The following is a 16,110-nucleotide window of genomic DNA, read 5'->3' on the forward strand; positions in this document are numbered from 1 at the left end:
TGCCACAGTCATGAGTATATGTGACTAATATAAAGTAAAATATCACTCTTCTAAGAAAGCTCTTAATTAATACAAGAATAATTTAATATGATTAATACAAGAATAATTCAATAATGTACCTTGTGTAGGCAAATGGTGAGCTTAAGAAAGACATTCTGTTAGACAAAAGTTGTTAAAGCTTCACTAGACAATTGTTAAAAAACAAACCATTTTAAAAGTTTATAGACTTTAAATGCAAGAGAAATATCAAAATTTAAAAACTAACAGGAAATTCTATCTTATCCACACTGCATAAATTTTTAAGAGGATTTTTATAAAAAGGCAATGTGATGATAGAAAATTACTACTTATGTCATGCAGTTCAAAATCTCCCTTCCAGCATTAAGGTCTCTAACAGCAATCTTCTAAAGTCCTAGGGAGGATGTGTCTCCATAAATATAATCCCATTAAGCGCTCCAACAAGACTCTGCAATCTAGCAAAACTGGGGTCTAAATCTGTACATAGAATGAAAATATTAGTTAAAACAGGGCAAGGAAAATGCACGTACATGCATATATACATGTACAAACTATATAAATAATAATTTTTTTAACATAAAATATAACATAAGTATATATCCACCCATCTTCTAATGAACACTAAGACCATGCCTTTGAGTTTGGATCTATTATAAGGATTTTGAGCCATCCTGACCTACAGAAACGATAAATGCAACGCAACCTCTAAGGCTTGCATTTTCATTTCAATTAAAATGGAATGAAAGGTATAAGATAAATGCAAAATAAATAGCACTTAAAATTCATTTAAATATACAGCTTTTTCTCATCTCACTTGCACATAATTTATTTCTTCCAAGTTATCCTTGTTCAGACTTCCCTAATACTAGATAAGTTTATTTACTGGAATATTCATAGTTCATCATTTTATATAATATCACGCCACAGAATTATAATGAGAATAGTTATTATTCATGGGATAGTGGATAAGGAGGTGTTTTGTTCTGTAGACGCAGACTGCATACATGTAACAGGAGGGAAGAATCAATCCACTTGCTGGCTCAGTGTCCTGTGGGAATCACTCAACATTACTTAGAGCTGTGTCTGCGAAGCAGAAGCTAATTCACTAAATCTAATAAACAGAAGAGTGGCTAAAGAACCATCATCAAGTTGGAAAGTAAGAGGAAGTACTGAAAACTTTCTACAAAATGCCTTTTTGCTGATTGCTTATTTTAGAGTCACACACATTACAGAGGCCATTTCTCAGCAGGGACACTGTTTGGGTAAGCAGCACTCTAAGGCTTTCCTGACCCAGCTTGCAATTTGCCACCCCTCCGCCAAGCAGTTCCCAGAATAGCCCTAAAACCCTGCTTTATAGAAACATCAAAACTGCAATAAGCAAACTAAAGGTAAACCAGGTAACAATGCACAGAAAAGTCACAGTGAGTTGAAAATGTCTACCAGGCAATGGATTCCTTTGAAGCTCCATTGGAATCCATAAGTCAGAAAATAAGACATTTCTAAGCAGTCTAAGTGGTGCACTTCCCTACCTCTCCAGTTCCCTTCCATCATAAAAAAAGAAAATACAAGTGAAGTCTGCAGAGTTTACACTTAATCTACAAAAGTATGACTATCTTCTGGGATCATATATACAATGACATTCCGGTCAACAAGAAAACACACATGCAACGGTGCTCTATTAGATAATATGGTACAACGGTTTCATAGTTTTTATCTGGACAGGTATATTCTATGACATTGCCATGAAAACAAGATAATGTAACAAAATGTTTTGGGACAAAACTTGTCTTTAAGGCACAGGTAACTAACTGTATTATTTGCCTCAACTTAATGAGCATCTCCATAAAAGAATATTCGTCTTCCAAGCTTCATTGATATAGGGCTGGTCCAGATTATTTGAGTAATGAAAACAAAGTGCAGATCACAGATCCTCCTCCTCTCAGAAGATCAGCGGGGTCCAAAAAGATGTTTCTCCATTTCCTGGATTCCATAAAGAGTCTGACACATTGGTCAGAGCCACAGCTGACAGCCAAAGCCAACATGAGTGAAAAAAGGAAGGCTTTGTCGTTGAAAGCTGTAAAAATGTTGGACGTGTTTGTAACATGCCACACCACAGTGAAAGTTGGCTGGAGCCATCCTAGATTAGAGAAGGAGAATAATACAAAAGCAAGGGATGTTGGAATTGCAATGTTGCATTATAAAATGCTTACAAACCAATCAACATGGTTTAGATCAATGCCTCTCAAACTATGACGCTGAACCACTTATTTATTTTTAATATGGAATCTATTTCAGATACTCTATAAACTTAGGAAGATTATTTCATCCAAACAAAAAACCTCTCAAAGTTTAAGACAATTTCAATATCACTGGCCCTGTTTCAGAGCTAAAGGATGGCAGTGCCCATATGCATTTCGGGTGGTGGCAGAAGCAATTAGCTGCCTGCACACATGGCTCTGCAAAGTTGACTGAAAGAATATGAAAGGATTCTCTCAAACAAACACAATAAATGTACTTTGTAAAATGTGACTTTCTTCTTCAAGTAGTTTTTAAAATACAGGATGGCTCAACAGGTAAAAGTGAATGTTTTACAACACTATACAACTCTGAGTACTTAAATTTGATTCCCCAGATCCTAAGGTTGAAGGGGAAAAAAGATACCACGAAGTTGTCGTCTGGCCACACACACACAAACACACACATACACACACACACACACACACACACACACACACAAACCACACTCTCACACATAAATAATATTAAATTGTTTAAAAAAATGATGGAGGGCAATAGCAATACTTCCTCAGTTTGGACAAAATAGACTATATTAACTTTGATGAGGTTCAATTATCTTTTGAAATTAATAGTAATTTTCCAGCAAGAAATAGCATTTAAAAATGCATCTTCCCTTCATGAATGCAGCATTGAACATGCTATAAATGCTTCACATTTGTAAAATAGGGCCCAAAACAACCCAGCCAGGCAGGCAAGATCAACATATCACGTTTGTCTCCCACTGAGCCACATGAAGATACATGGTTACAGAATCAACTGTATTTTCAAATTCAAATCAAATCCTTCATTTTAAAACACCAGCTCATGACAATGTACTTCTTTAAGAACTAAGTTTTTTCTCTCAGAGCACATCCACCTAAAATATTCTCAAGTCATATAGGGGAAGGAAGGAAGGAAGGAAGGAAGGAAGGAAGGAAGGAAGGAAGGAAGGAAGGAAGGAAGGAAGGAAGGAAGGACATAAGTCTTGAAAAAAAAGAAATGTAAAGAGTTGTTAATTTCTAAACTGATTATAAAACACTGTATGCAATCTTTTTAAAACAGGAATAATTTTCCACAAAACAGAATTAAAGGACACATATTCTTTTCTTGCAATTCTGAGACTTGAAGATGAATGAGCCTTAATGTGCTAGACAGGCACTCTACCACTGAGCCATATCCCAGCCCTTTATTTATTTAGCCTTTCTTTCATTTCATTTTGATAGCTGAATCTCTGATACCTGCTACAGCATTCTGAGTTACTGGGTTTCTAGGCTATACAATCCAAACTAGTCTATATTTTCCTCATTTGTTTTTTTTATTTTTGTGGTTTTTTAAACTATACTTTTAATTAAAATTTTAATTTCAAAAATTATTACAACTAAATGATAACCACTTAGATAAAAGTAAATTGTTATTTTTTCCTCTGTTACCTAAATATAATTAATTTATCACTTAACAGATGTAAAATATTTTGCTGTAGATTTTTAAAGTTTGATGAAATCAGCATAAAAGAATTTTTCGTTAATTACTATATAAAAACATTAGGAAAATTATGTTGGCTTCATTGTTTTTTAATCCCTGAAAATAGGTAAAAAAGTAATATTTCCAGTCAAATTCTTGAGGCATGACAAAGTAAAACAAAAGGAAATATAAAACAATCAGGTTGTGGTTAGAGGTTAACTCCACAGAACCAGATGAGTTGGCTACTGACTCAATTTATCAGCTGGTTTTTATCTTCATTAACAAACCCACCACGAACAATATTTTATTTGGTTTACAAATCTAAAGTCAAACATGATTTGTGAGCTTATTAACATCTATTTTTTCATTGTGAGCATAAATATAGACACTAGGAGACTTATAATAAGATATTCTAATAATCTTGGCCTTGAAAAAAATACTGAAAATAAAAAATGTAACTTCTTGTTCAACTAGTCTGGGGGGGGGCTAAAAAATAGATAAGATTTATTTAAAAAGCAAAACAAAACAGAATCTGTTTTGTAAGGGAAAGAGTATGATTAGGAAATGTATTTTTTTTTAAAGATTTGTTCATTTACTGTGTATGCAATGTTCTGCCCGCATGTACGCCTGAATGACAGAAGAGGGCACCAGATTTCTTTACAGATGGTTGTATGAGCCACCATGTGGTTGCTGGGAATTGAACTGAGGGCCTCTGGAAGTGTTCTTAACCTCTGAGCCATATCTCCAGCCCCAGGTAATGTTTCTAAGGATGTATTCAAGCCAGATTATTATCAATAATAAAATTCTGTGTTTTAGACTTATGCTTACTTGCTACCCGACACACTCACTGAAATAAATATTCCTTTTAATGCATGCTCATAAATTTGTCTCTGACTTATAAAGGTTCTGCTTTTGCAGTGCAGAAGTTTCCAGTGAGGAGCCAACGCAGCTCCCACTGAACTACATCCCGATTAAAGAATTTTGCTCTTACTGTCTGTTGGTTGGCTGACTGGTTGGTTTCATTCTGTTGTTTTAAGACAGTCTCACTGGGGGAATCCAGACAAGCCACCAACTTTCCATGGTCTCCCTACTAAAATAGCAGATGTACACTACAGCATCGGGCTTCAGAGAGTAACAAGTTTGTACTACCGTGCCCAGCTTCAGAGTAGCTGCTACTGGCTAAAGGCAAAGCTCTTAAGCAATATCTCATAAGCACAGACCCTGAGATGAGACCCTGTGATGATGGGCATAAAAAGAAGTTACCCTCTCCCATTAACTAAAAATTAATTGGTTTGATAGTCTAATGTCTCTAAAATATTTTTTAATTATGACTGATTTTAATCATAACGCCATTTGCATTACTATCCTACTGTAGAGTTAAATATAAAGAGATTCACTGACTAAATCTGATGATCTTCATCACCTTAACCATTAAATAAATTCTGGTTGATCAAAAATCATGTAGAAAAAAATGCTATCTCCAGGATATAGGAAGCATTATAATTAGGAAATATACTTTCACAAGAGGTGGAGATTTAGAAATCAGTTCAATGCAAAAATAGAAATTTAGCACAGGACTTCTTTACATTAAAATAAGACTATTATGGAGCAACTCAGCTCAGGCAGTAAAGCTGCCTGCAACCAAGTCTGAAAACCTGAGTTAGATTCTTGAAATTCACATGTGGAAGAAAAGACCAGATTCCTGCAGCTTGTCCTAGACATCCACATGTACACCTCAGTGTGAAACACTAGCAAATGCACACACACACACCAAAAAATTGCATATTTTAAAACATGGACCACATGATGTGGGAGTCCCCTCTGTGTGCTGTGATTACCATTAAGGAATAAAGAAACTGCCTTGGCCTGTTGATAGGGCAGAACTTAGGTAGGAGGGGAGGACTGGACTGAATGCCTGGAGAAAAAGGGGCAGCGTTGTAGAGACACTACAGAGCTACTGCCAGAGTCAGACATACTGGAACTTTGCTAGTAAGCCACGATCTCATGGTGATACACAGTTTAATAGAAATGAGTTAAATTAAGAAATAAGAGTAAGCCAATAAAAAGCTAGAGCTAATGGGCCAAGCGGTGATTTAATTAATACAGTTTTTGTGTAGTTATCTTGGGGCTAAACTAGCCAGGTAGCCAGGAAGAACAAGTGGGCCCTTATCCTACAACCACAGAATTTTAATTTCACTTAACAAACTCATTAAATCATTGTACTACTTTTAATAGTTCAGCATTAAACTTAAATACATTACTTAAAAATTTTAAATCATATTATTCAAACACCACTGGTAGCATTAATAAATCATGACCTGTAATAACTATAGCTTCAGAATGTACTTTTCATAGTTTCTTACCTATATTTTGATATTTATGAAAAGTACTCATGAATATGGTAGAAAATAAAATACCAGTATCAGTTTATTTGATATTCTTATACTCTTTCTGGGGGTGAGAGTGTTGCATTGAAGGGCAGTAAGATGGTACAGTAGATAAGGGAGCTCACCATCATGCTCTCAGATCCAAGTGTAATCCCAAAAGGTAGAAAGAATCGACTCCGGCACAATACTGTCTAACCCTCACAAGAATGGCATGGCACACATATACCAACACATATACAAAATAAATAAATTGGAGGGAGGAATTCAACTTGAATACTTTCAATCAATAAACTCTCAAAGAATATTCACAGTATAAGAAAAGGAAATAAAAGGAAGTCACAAAATTGAGTGCTGGGTGGTTATAAATTAAATGATAAGAAGAGATCTAGTTCCTTATGTGGCTATTGAGAATTTGAAATAAGATTCATTAAGGCTACTGAGAAACTGAATTTTACATTAATTTCATTTTCATTAATTTTATTATTTTATTAGCTTAATATTTAATACTGTTATTCATGTCAGTTTCTAAGAAAATTTTAACTAAGTTGAAAAACTTCTGGGTCTGTGAATCGACTCTTAAACTGATAATTTTGTTAAATTAAAATGCATGCCAAGTATCTCTCATGAAAAGGTGGCATTTGTGATCAAATTTGTGATAACCCAATTTCAAAGACATGGAACAAAAGGAGAATAAAAGGGTCTGCCAATGAGTTTTAAAACCAATATATGGTAATTTCATAATACCTTTATATATTGGGCTAAATAAAACATTATAAAAACTCATTAAAGTATTCTTGTACCTCATATTACTACAAAAATTCTTGAATTATGAAAGGGGGATAAATTTTATTTCTCTTGAACAGTACTGCCTTATTCAAAAACTAAAACTTCTGCTAAATTCTAATTTTTATTCAAGACAAGGTCTCATTATATAACCCTCATCTGCAACTCCCTATGTAGCCCATAATTGACCTTAAACTTAAACAGAACTGTCTACCTCTGCCTCCTAAATGCTGGAGTTAAAGGCATGCTGTAGGGAATGAGTAAAGTCTTGAGCTAATGAAGCCCTGATACGTGTATTGTTTGCGATGAGCCCATCATGTGGAGAATGAAGGTTCAGACCCATGAGAATCTGGCCAGGCCTTCCCCATATAGCTAAGCCTAAAAGGAACTGGCGAAGACTTACATTCGAGTGTCGGCAATGAATCAGAGTATAAGTGCTTACCAAAAATAGATCAATGTGTGTAAAATCTAGCAACTACAGCTTCCTCCTCCTGTCGGACTGCAGCCTGAGACTGTTCCTCCACAGAGGCCTCTGACCCCAGCTAGCTATCCCCTGCCCTTGTGCCGTACAGAACAAACATGCTGAAGTTTCAAGTTGTTGCTGCAGGTGACGCCACTCCATCAGAGTGTACCTAACCCACCTAACTCCAGCTTTTGTGTAAATGTATCTGTGTGTCTATCTTTTCTTCATCTTCTCACCACCCCAGTCAGGTTTCCAGACCCAAGCTTCATATATCTTAGTGGCCTGCATGACTACCTTTTGCTCTGTTCAATTCCTTAAGGCAAAACTCACATATAGAAAATCTACTTTTCACCCATACACACACACACACAGTTCTATATATTTAAATTGATACAAGTAATCACTTAGCCACATGTGGTAGTTTGAATGCGATTGGTCCCCCATAAGCTCATAGAGAGTGGCACTACTGGGAAGTGTGGACTTATTGAAGTAGGTGTGGCCTTGTTGAAGGTAGTATGGTCACTGTGGTGGCAGGCTTTGACATCAGTTTTGCTTAAGCTTCCCTCAGTGTCACAGTCCTCTTCCTGTTGCCTTCTGATCAAGATGTAGCCAGCACTATGAATGCCTGCATGCTTCCACATTGCCCACCATGATGGACTGAACTTCTGAACTGTGGGTGACACCACTGAACTATAATGGATCAAACTTCTGAACTGTAAATGAGCCACCACAATTAAATGTTTTTCTTTATGAGAGTTGAGGTCACCATGGTAGAAACCCTAACGAAGTCATCACCATGGTGGTTTGAATGGAGTCAACCTACCTCAAGATCCAGCAATACCACTCTTGGGAATATACCCAAGAGATGCCCAGTCATACTGCAAAAACATTTGTTCAACTATGTTCATAGAAGCATTAATTATAATAGCCAGAATCTGGAAACAACCTAGATGCCCCTCAATGGAAGTATGGATAAAGAAAGTGTGGAACATATACACATTAGAATACTACTCAGTGGCAAAAAAAACAATGACATCTTGAATTTTGCTTGCAAATAGATGGAAATAGAAAACACTATCCTGAATGAGATAACCCAAACCCCCAAAAACAAATTTGGTATGTACTCAATCATTAGTGGATTCTAGCCATAAACAAAGGACATTGAGCCTATAGTTCGCAATCCTAGAGAAGCTAAATAATAAGGTGAACCTAAAGAAAAACATATATAGATTCTCCTGGAATTTGGAAGCACACAATATCACCAGGGAGCATGAGGGTGGGGGTGGGGTGAGGAGAAGGGGAGAGGGAGAGAGAGAAGGGAGAAAGGAAAGATTGAAGAGAGCTTGGGGGAATGGGAGGGTGGAGATGGAGGAAGGGCAGATATAGGAGCAGGGAAGAAGATATCTACATTAAGGGAACCATTTTAGGGTTGGCAAGAGACTTGGCTCTAGAGGGGTTCCCAGGTGTCCAAGGGGATGTCCCCAGCTAGGTCCTTGGGCAATAGAGGAGAGGATGCCTGAACTGGCCTTGTCCCATAGTCACAATAATGAATATCTTGAATATCACCATAGGACTTTCGTCCAGTGATGGATGGAGATAGAGACAGAGACCCACACTGGAGCACTGGACTGAGCTCCCAAGGTGCAGTTAAAGAGCAGAAGGAGGGAGAAGATAAGCAAGGAAGTCAGGACCGCGACTTGAATGGTATAATATTTATAAAGCAATAAAAAAAAGAAGTGTCCCCATAGGCTCACATATTTGAAAACTTGGGTAGCTAGTTAATGGTAATTTGGGGGAAATTATAGAATTTTGAGAATGGAGGAAGTACATCCCTGGGGCAGGCTTTGGAGGCTTACAGCCTCACCCCACTTCTAATTCAGTTCTCTCTCTCTCTCTCTCTCTCTCTCTCTCTCTCTCTCTCTCTCTCTCTCTCTCTCTCTCTCTCTCTCTCTCTCTCTCTCTCTCTCCCTGCATTCTCTACCTGAATTCTGCTTGTGGTTGAAGACATATCTCTCAACATTCTCCTCTAGACATCTGTTGCCATGCCTCTCCTGCAAATCTGAATTCTGCAGCTGGAACTGTGTACAAAATAAACTCTTTATTCTGCAAGTCATTTTTTAGTGTGGTATTTTACCACAGCAACAAAAGGTAACTAGTATACTAGCACAGTAACTATGGCTTAAAGCACTTTCATCATTCAGACGGTACCCTTTCGCTCCCATTCCCTGACAACAATAATCTGGTTTTTTTATCCCTATACCATTGGCATTTCCAGAATGTCTATAAATAGATTAATATATCATGCAAAATATTTCAGTCTGACAATAACAAGTCATACATAGCATACACCTCTAAAGATTATGATCACGTTCTTGTTTCCTTTGCTGATATCAAAAACTGTTTGACAATGTCTGTCTTATCTAGTTATTTCATTTTCAAAATATAGCTTTATTCCTTATTATTTTATGGATTTGCTTATCCTCCAATCATAAAGCATAACATGCTGTATTACAGCTTTTCTCTAGGTCCTTCCAACCATAGACTACAAATTAAGAAGTCTTGTTGCTTGACGCTGAACTTTTGTTTGTACTCTTAACTGTGTCTAATGTAGGTAACAGTACAGATGTCAAAAGAAAGGGATGATGAGGATGACAAAGAGAAACAGCATTTGAGCCATCGAGGTCCCTATCTAGCAGACAGAATGTCTACTGTGACTGAAGACTCAAAAGCGGTACAAGGCAGCAAATAAGCAAGAAATGTGACACCAGCTAGTCTCCTGCAAAGGCTCCTGAGACTGTCCATGTCCACATTTTCAGCAATATCGACTTCTCTTTTATAAGAACATGGCAGCAGTGTTGAGTAAGGTTCTGGCACTCTTTCTAACACTATTTTCTCATATCCTGCCATTTCTTGTGCCTAGTTTTCTAGAAAGTAAAGATTCATGAATACACGTATCATATGATAGCATAAGCAACTGGACCACATGAAGTAAAATATTTAGTGAGTTCTATGGCACTAGCTGAAAAGTCAGATAACTATCTGAATCATTAATATTAATCTAATAAAACATGCAAATTAAGTTGGCATGACAGAACAATAAAATATTAATATTTTCAATGCTTTCAAAATACTCACTAAAGTCTCCAGTAAGAAAAACTGCTTCTGCTCCTGGGGCCCATTCTTTGCAGTATATGCCACCATCGGCACTTCTGTGGATGCCAAATGACTCATAGCCTCTGGAAAACTTATCGATCCCACCTTCGTTCTCTCCAATGTCACTCAAAATCTGGGTAAACTTCTTATACCTTTGAGAAAGTACAATAAAAAAGAAGTTAGAAAGTTTGACTTCCAAAAGGAAGTAACAGTCAAATCGGCAAAAAAATAAAATTACTCTACAGCAAAGTTTTACAAAATTTTCCTGAAGTTTTGTCAGCTATCTGAGCTCTTTGTCACAGCTCCTCAGCTGTGTCTCTGAGGCAAAGAAGGAAGGAAGGAAGGAAGAAAGGAAGGAAGGAAGGAAGGAAGGAAGGAAGGAAGGAAGGAGAGAAAGAGGGAAGAAAGGAGGGAGAAAGAGAGGGAAGAAGGAAAGAAAGAAGGAAAGGAAGAAATACAACAACAAAAACCCTACTTATTTCATTAGTCAGTGTTTATAGCTGAAGCAAATTTGGAGAAAAAACAACAAAACTAAAGTCCTAACTAAACTGTGAAGCATATCTTAGGGTTACTACAATTGTCATGAAACACAATGACCAATGCAGCTTGGGGAGGAAAGGGTTTATTTGGCTTCTAAATCACTGTTGATCATTAAAGGACTTCAGGCAGGACCTCAAATGGAGCAGAACCTGGAGGCAGAAGCTGATAGAGGTCATGATGGAGTGCTGTTTACTTGCTTGCTTTATGTAGCTTGCCCAAGAATCAAGACCGCAAAACCAGGAGACCCCAACTACAATGGGCTAAGTCCTTCCCACATCAGTCACTAATTAAGGAAATGCCCTATTGGCTTGCCTACAGCCCCTATGAAAAAGGCATTTTCTGAAATGAGGCTCCTTCCTCTCTAATGATTCCAGCTTGTGTCAATACGGCATACAACTAGCCAGCACAAAGATCTTTCACATAAAAAGTAAAGATATACTGCAAGATATACTGGTATTTCATTTGTATTTTAATAAATAAAGATTGCCTGAAAATCAGAAAGGTAAAACAGCCGCACTGGCCAGACTTCTTACAGACCTCCCCCCCCCCCCAAAAAAAAGAAAAAAAAATAGGCGGTAGTGGTGCAGCCCTTAATCCCAGAACTAAGAGGAATATAAAATGGGGAGAAGACAGCTCTCAGTCTCAGCCTCATTCTCAGGTATCCTGCAGGCAGGATCACCATTGTTGGACTAAGGTCAAAGTAAGGGTCAGTGACTGATTGCTTTGCTTTTCTGGTCTTCAGGCTGAACCTACTGTCTATGAGTTTTTATTAATTGTGCTTTGGCAAGATGAATCTCTCTACAGCATCTTCTGCATGTCTATAGGGAAAAAGAAAAGGAAGTTCCCAGAAAGATGGTATGAATCTAAAGGGAAATACACAGGGAACATATAATATCATGGAGACTAACTAATAAAACAAAGTGAACTTAGTTAAACAGACAAGAATCTATATATACTTCATACTATACAGTAAGTGATCTTAAAAAATGAGTCTAACAAATGTAAACTAAAGAACTATATAACATATAACAGACGGAGAATTTAAATGTAACTGAAGACCTCAAGAGAGAGAGACAGTCAGATGGCTCTGTGAGAAATGGTGCATGCTACCAAACCAACTGACCTGATTTGATCCCTGGAGGCTACATGAAGAAAGGAGAGAATCAACTCCTATAAAACGTTTTATAAGTCCTGTACACACATACAAACGAAACCAATGTGAAAAGAAAAAGATGAAAGAAAAGATGTGCTGCTGGAAAATAACTGATAAGTTAGGATAACTAAAAATTACAAATAATTGCATAATTAACAAGTAATTAGTAACTAGTTAAAATATTAACAAAATATCGAATAGATTAAAAATAAGCATCCAAAATGAAAATGAACCAAACAAGAAGAGGAGGTAACTCTGAAAAAAACAAGAAAAGTAGGTTTAAATGACAGATTTTCGTAAATAATGAAATCCATATATGAAAAAAAGAGCATGCCGTATACTACATTTTGAATATAATATGTTCCCCATGGGCTCATCTGCTCAAACATGGTCCCCAGATGGTGGTTCCAATGTGAGAACTTTTAGCCGGTGGAGCACAGCTAGAGGAAGAGAATCACTGAGATGGTGGTCAGGGAGGGTTCTTTGGAGCTGGTCCCCTCTTGTCTTGGCTTCCTGACTGTTAGAATTACGCTGGCCTGCCCTGTGACCTGAGTGACATGCTCTTTAAGAGGCAAGCTCTGCCCACTCTCAATCTCCCAATCTTCCACTTCCCTCCAAGGCAAGCTGATCACTAGGCTTCTTTTCTTCTTTTTCTCTCTCTACCCATTCTCCGGCCCCCATACCTCCTATTCCCTCATACCCTCATGTACCCACTAAATAAACTCTCCATACCCAAGCTCTCTCTGCATGGTGTATCTGTCTGTCTTCCACCCACTGTGGGACCTGTCAGGGTCACCTGTACAATAAATCATTAACAATTCCCCCCATCACACACTTACTACCATATTTTATCTAGGGCTCATAAAAAACTGAACCAGGCACAGGTTATTGCATTTGCTCCTGGTGGCCCATCAGAACCTGAAGGTAAGAGCCTAGTGCTGAAGAGTCTAATTATAAGAAATGTAGAAATCAAGCGGGAATGGAGCTAGCAGTAATCTCTCTGCTGGCCCTGTCTCAGAGTACTCCAAGGCACTAATCAGGCTGATGATGAGAAAGGCCTTCAACAGCCTTACCCTCAGGCCCCGCTTGCTAAAGACTGTGTACCATGCAAAGATGAGCCCACTGATAACCAACTATTTTCTTAACTGGATTTGAGGCCTGCTCTGCAGGAGTGAATGCACACCTGGTACTGAGTTAAAAGCCTGTTAGTCTAAGTAACTTCCGTGTATGCCCCTAGGTTAGTCCTGCTGTGAGCTTACGTTAGAGAGGCTGCTTCTATCGCATTAGGAAGTAATTAATTCAGGGACTCATAAATGGTCCAAGTGCTGAGAATAAGTGACTGTTCAATGTCAGCCCTGAACTGGACATCTATAACATGGCTACATCTCTTCTCCTCACCTCCCCCACTCACCACCTACTAAGGCTGAGGAAACCTCACAAGAAAGAAAGAGGAGGGAATGTAAGAGCCAGAGGAAGGGCTAGAGGGCTGCTGAATACAACTGATTATCCCACTTGATAGGGCTTTCAGACCCAGGAACACAGAGCAGCTCTGAGTATGTGCACAAGACTGACTCATGATTGGACCTAACAACATTCTGTCATAGAAGGGGCGGGGTTTTATGAGGGCCTGAAGATTTGTAAACAATGATTGCTTAGCGATCTTGCTCCTTTCTTGGTATCTATAGGAGCTAATGGTAGCAGGAGTAAATTATCCATACAACTGTAGGTCACCTTCCACCTGTATTACCAGAAGAAGCAAAGCCTGACTCAAATCACTGGGCAGGAAGAGAGAGAGAGAGAGAGAGAGAGAGAGAGAGAGAGAGAGAGAGAGAGAGAGAGAGAGAGAGAGAGAGAGAGAGAGAGAGAGAGAGAGAGAGAGAGAGAGAGAGAGAGAGACTGAGGGGCTGTGCATTGTGGCTAAACCGCAGAGAAACTCTGGGACAAGAATTACTACAAAATAGGGCCTTAGCTGACAGATAAGACGGGGCCAAGGGGAGATGGGGAGAGGAAGGCGTGAAGGGGAGAATGGGGAGAGCTGGGGGGAATGGGATGCTTGGGATACAGGAAGGGTGGATATGGAAGCAGGGAAGCATATATCTTAATTAAGGGAGCCATCTGAGGGTTGTCAAGAGACTTGACTCTAGAGGGGTTCCCGGGTTTCCAGGGAGATGCCCCCAGCTAGTTCCTTGGGCAGCTGAGGAGAGGGAGCCGGAAAAGGCCAGATCCTATAGCCATACTAATGAATTTCTTGCATATCACCATAGAACCTCCACCTGGCGATGGATGAAGAAAATGACTGAGCCCCACATTGGAGCACCGGACTGAGCTCCCAAGGTCCTGATGAGGAGCAGAAGGAGGGAGAACATGAGAAAGAAAGTCAGGACTGTGAGGGGTGCGTTCACCCACTGTGAAGGTGGGACAGAACTAATGGGAGATCACCAACTCCAGTTGGAATGGGACTGATGGAACATGCGACCAAACCGGACTCTCTGAATGTGGTCGACAGTGGAGGCTGACTGAGAAGCCAAGGACAATGACGCTGGGCTTTGATTCTTCTGCATGGACGGGCTCTGTGGGAGCCTTGTCAGCTTGGTTGATCACCTTCCTGGACCTGGGGAGAGTGGGGAGGACCTTGGATTTAACATAGAGTAGGGAACCCTGATGGCTCCTTGGCCTGGAAAGGGAGGGGGGATATGGGTGGAGGGGAGGGGAGGGAAGGGGGAGGAGGAGGAGGAGAGGAGATGGAAATTTTTAAATAAAAAAAAATAAACCATGAAAAAAAATCAAATTGAAAAATAAGATATGATGAAAAGGGGGTAGAACTGCATAGGATAAAATCACTCACCACCAAGTAAAATTTCATTATAGCTTTTATGCTTTCTAATTTCCTGAGAAGGCTTAGATGAACACTTGCAAAATAACATATAATTAGGTAAAGAAAGTTACATATGATTCTTAACAATATTTTTATTTATTTTAATTTCATTCTTTAAAATAAGTAAAATGAGTTAACATTAAATGCATCATATGCAATTCACTCAAGTTTATGGATATTTCTGCATTCCCCTACCAACAGACAATCATATAAAACTAATAAGAATGCTCTTCCTTTGAAGTATTAATGATTTTGAAGAGAGGGAAACTGGCTTTCTGTGGTTTTGCTTCTTTGGTTGTTTCCTGTGCAAGGCTTCTTTTCTTGGTCTTCCTTACTTTGCTCTCTTTTCTTCTTTTATAAAATGTGAGTACTAGTATAAGAAATTAGTTTTCTATAACTCATATGATTTTTATATTAAATCTGCTAGATAGTCTTATATAATATTCATAGCAATTTCACTAGGTATGCAAAACTCTGTTTGTAAATTTACAGAACTGAAACCATGTGAAATAGAGCTTTGGCGCTAACCTGGGTTTCTGCAATTTTCATGGGCTGAGCTCAGATATAAAAACTAATGAACGATAAACCAGCACCGTAAGTTAGCAGGGGGGAAAAACGTATCTAGTAACACAGTGCTACTGTGAGCCTGTCATTAAAATGTCATCCTTAACACCACAATCCAACCCATGAAAGTCTGAACCTTCAGCCCTAATCTCTACTAAAAGGCCAGCCAGTGTGGACATGGAGCAGTTGGGGTCATGGGGTGGGGAGGTGCAGGGACAAAGACTCAAAGTTCTTTGTTGGAATACAAAAGAATAATCTAGCATCCATCATTCAAATCTTAAAAACTGCTTTATTCAAGCAACTCCCTTTTCAGAAATGTATTCTTTAGACACATTCCATAAGAAGAAAAGCACCTATGTATAAAATTATGGCACTGTTTATAACCAATCTGTCTAGCTTACAATGGGAAACTAGTTGAATAGAATTACAAAATATC

The 16,110-nt window shown here is 38.5% G+C and overlaps 1 protein-coding gene across 1 annotated transcript in view; it reads right to left on the reverse strand.

Moving 5' to 3' along the window:
* Positions 1-16,110, reverse strand: part of Gbe1 (1,4-alpha-glucan branching enzyme 1) — a 248,144-nt gene that overhangs the window by 194,865 nt on the left and 37,169 nt on the right. Inside the window, exon 2 of the mRNA XM_038345354.2 lies at positions 10,525-10,694. Within this exon, the coding sequence (XP_038201282.1) occupies positions 10,525-10,694 (170 nt within the window). The remainder of the gene's footprint in view (positions 1-10,524; positions 10,695-16,110) is intronic.

Source organism: Arvicola amphibius, chromosome 10 (assembly GCF_903992535.2).
Source record: "Arvicola amphibius chromosome 10, mArvAmp1.2, whole genome shotgun sequence".
In the NCBI taxonomy this organism is placed as follows: domain Eukaryota; kingdom Metazoa; phylum Chordata; class Mammalia; order Rodentia; family Cricetidae; genus Arvicola; species Arvicola amphibius.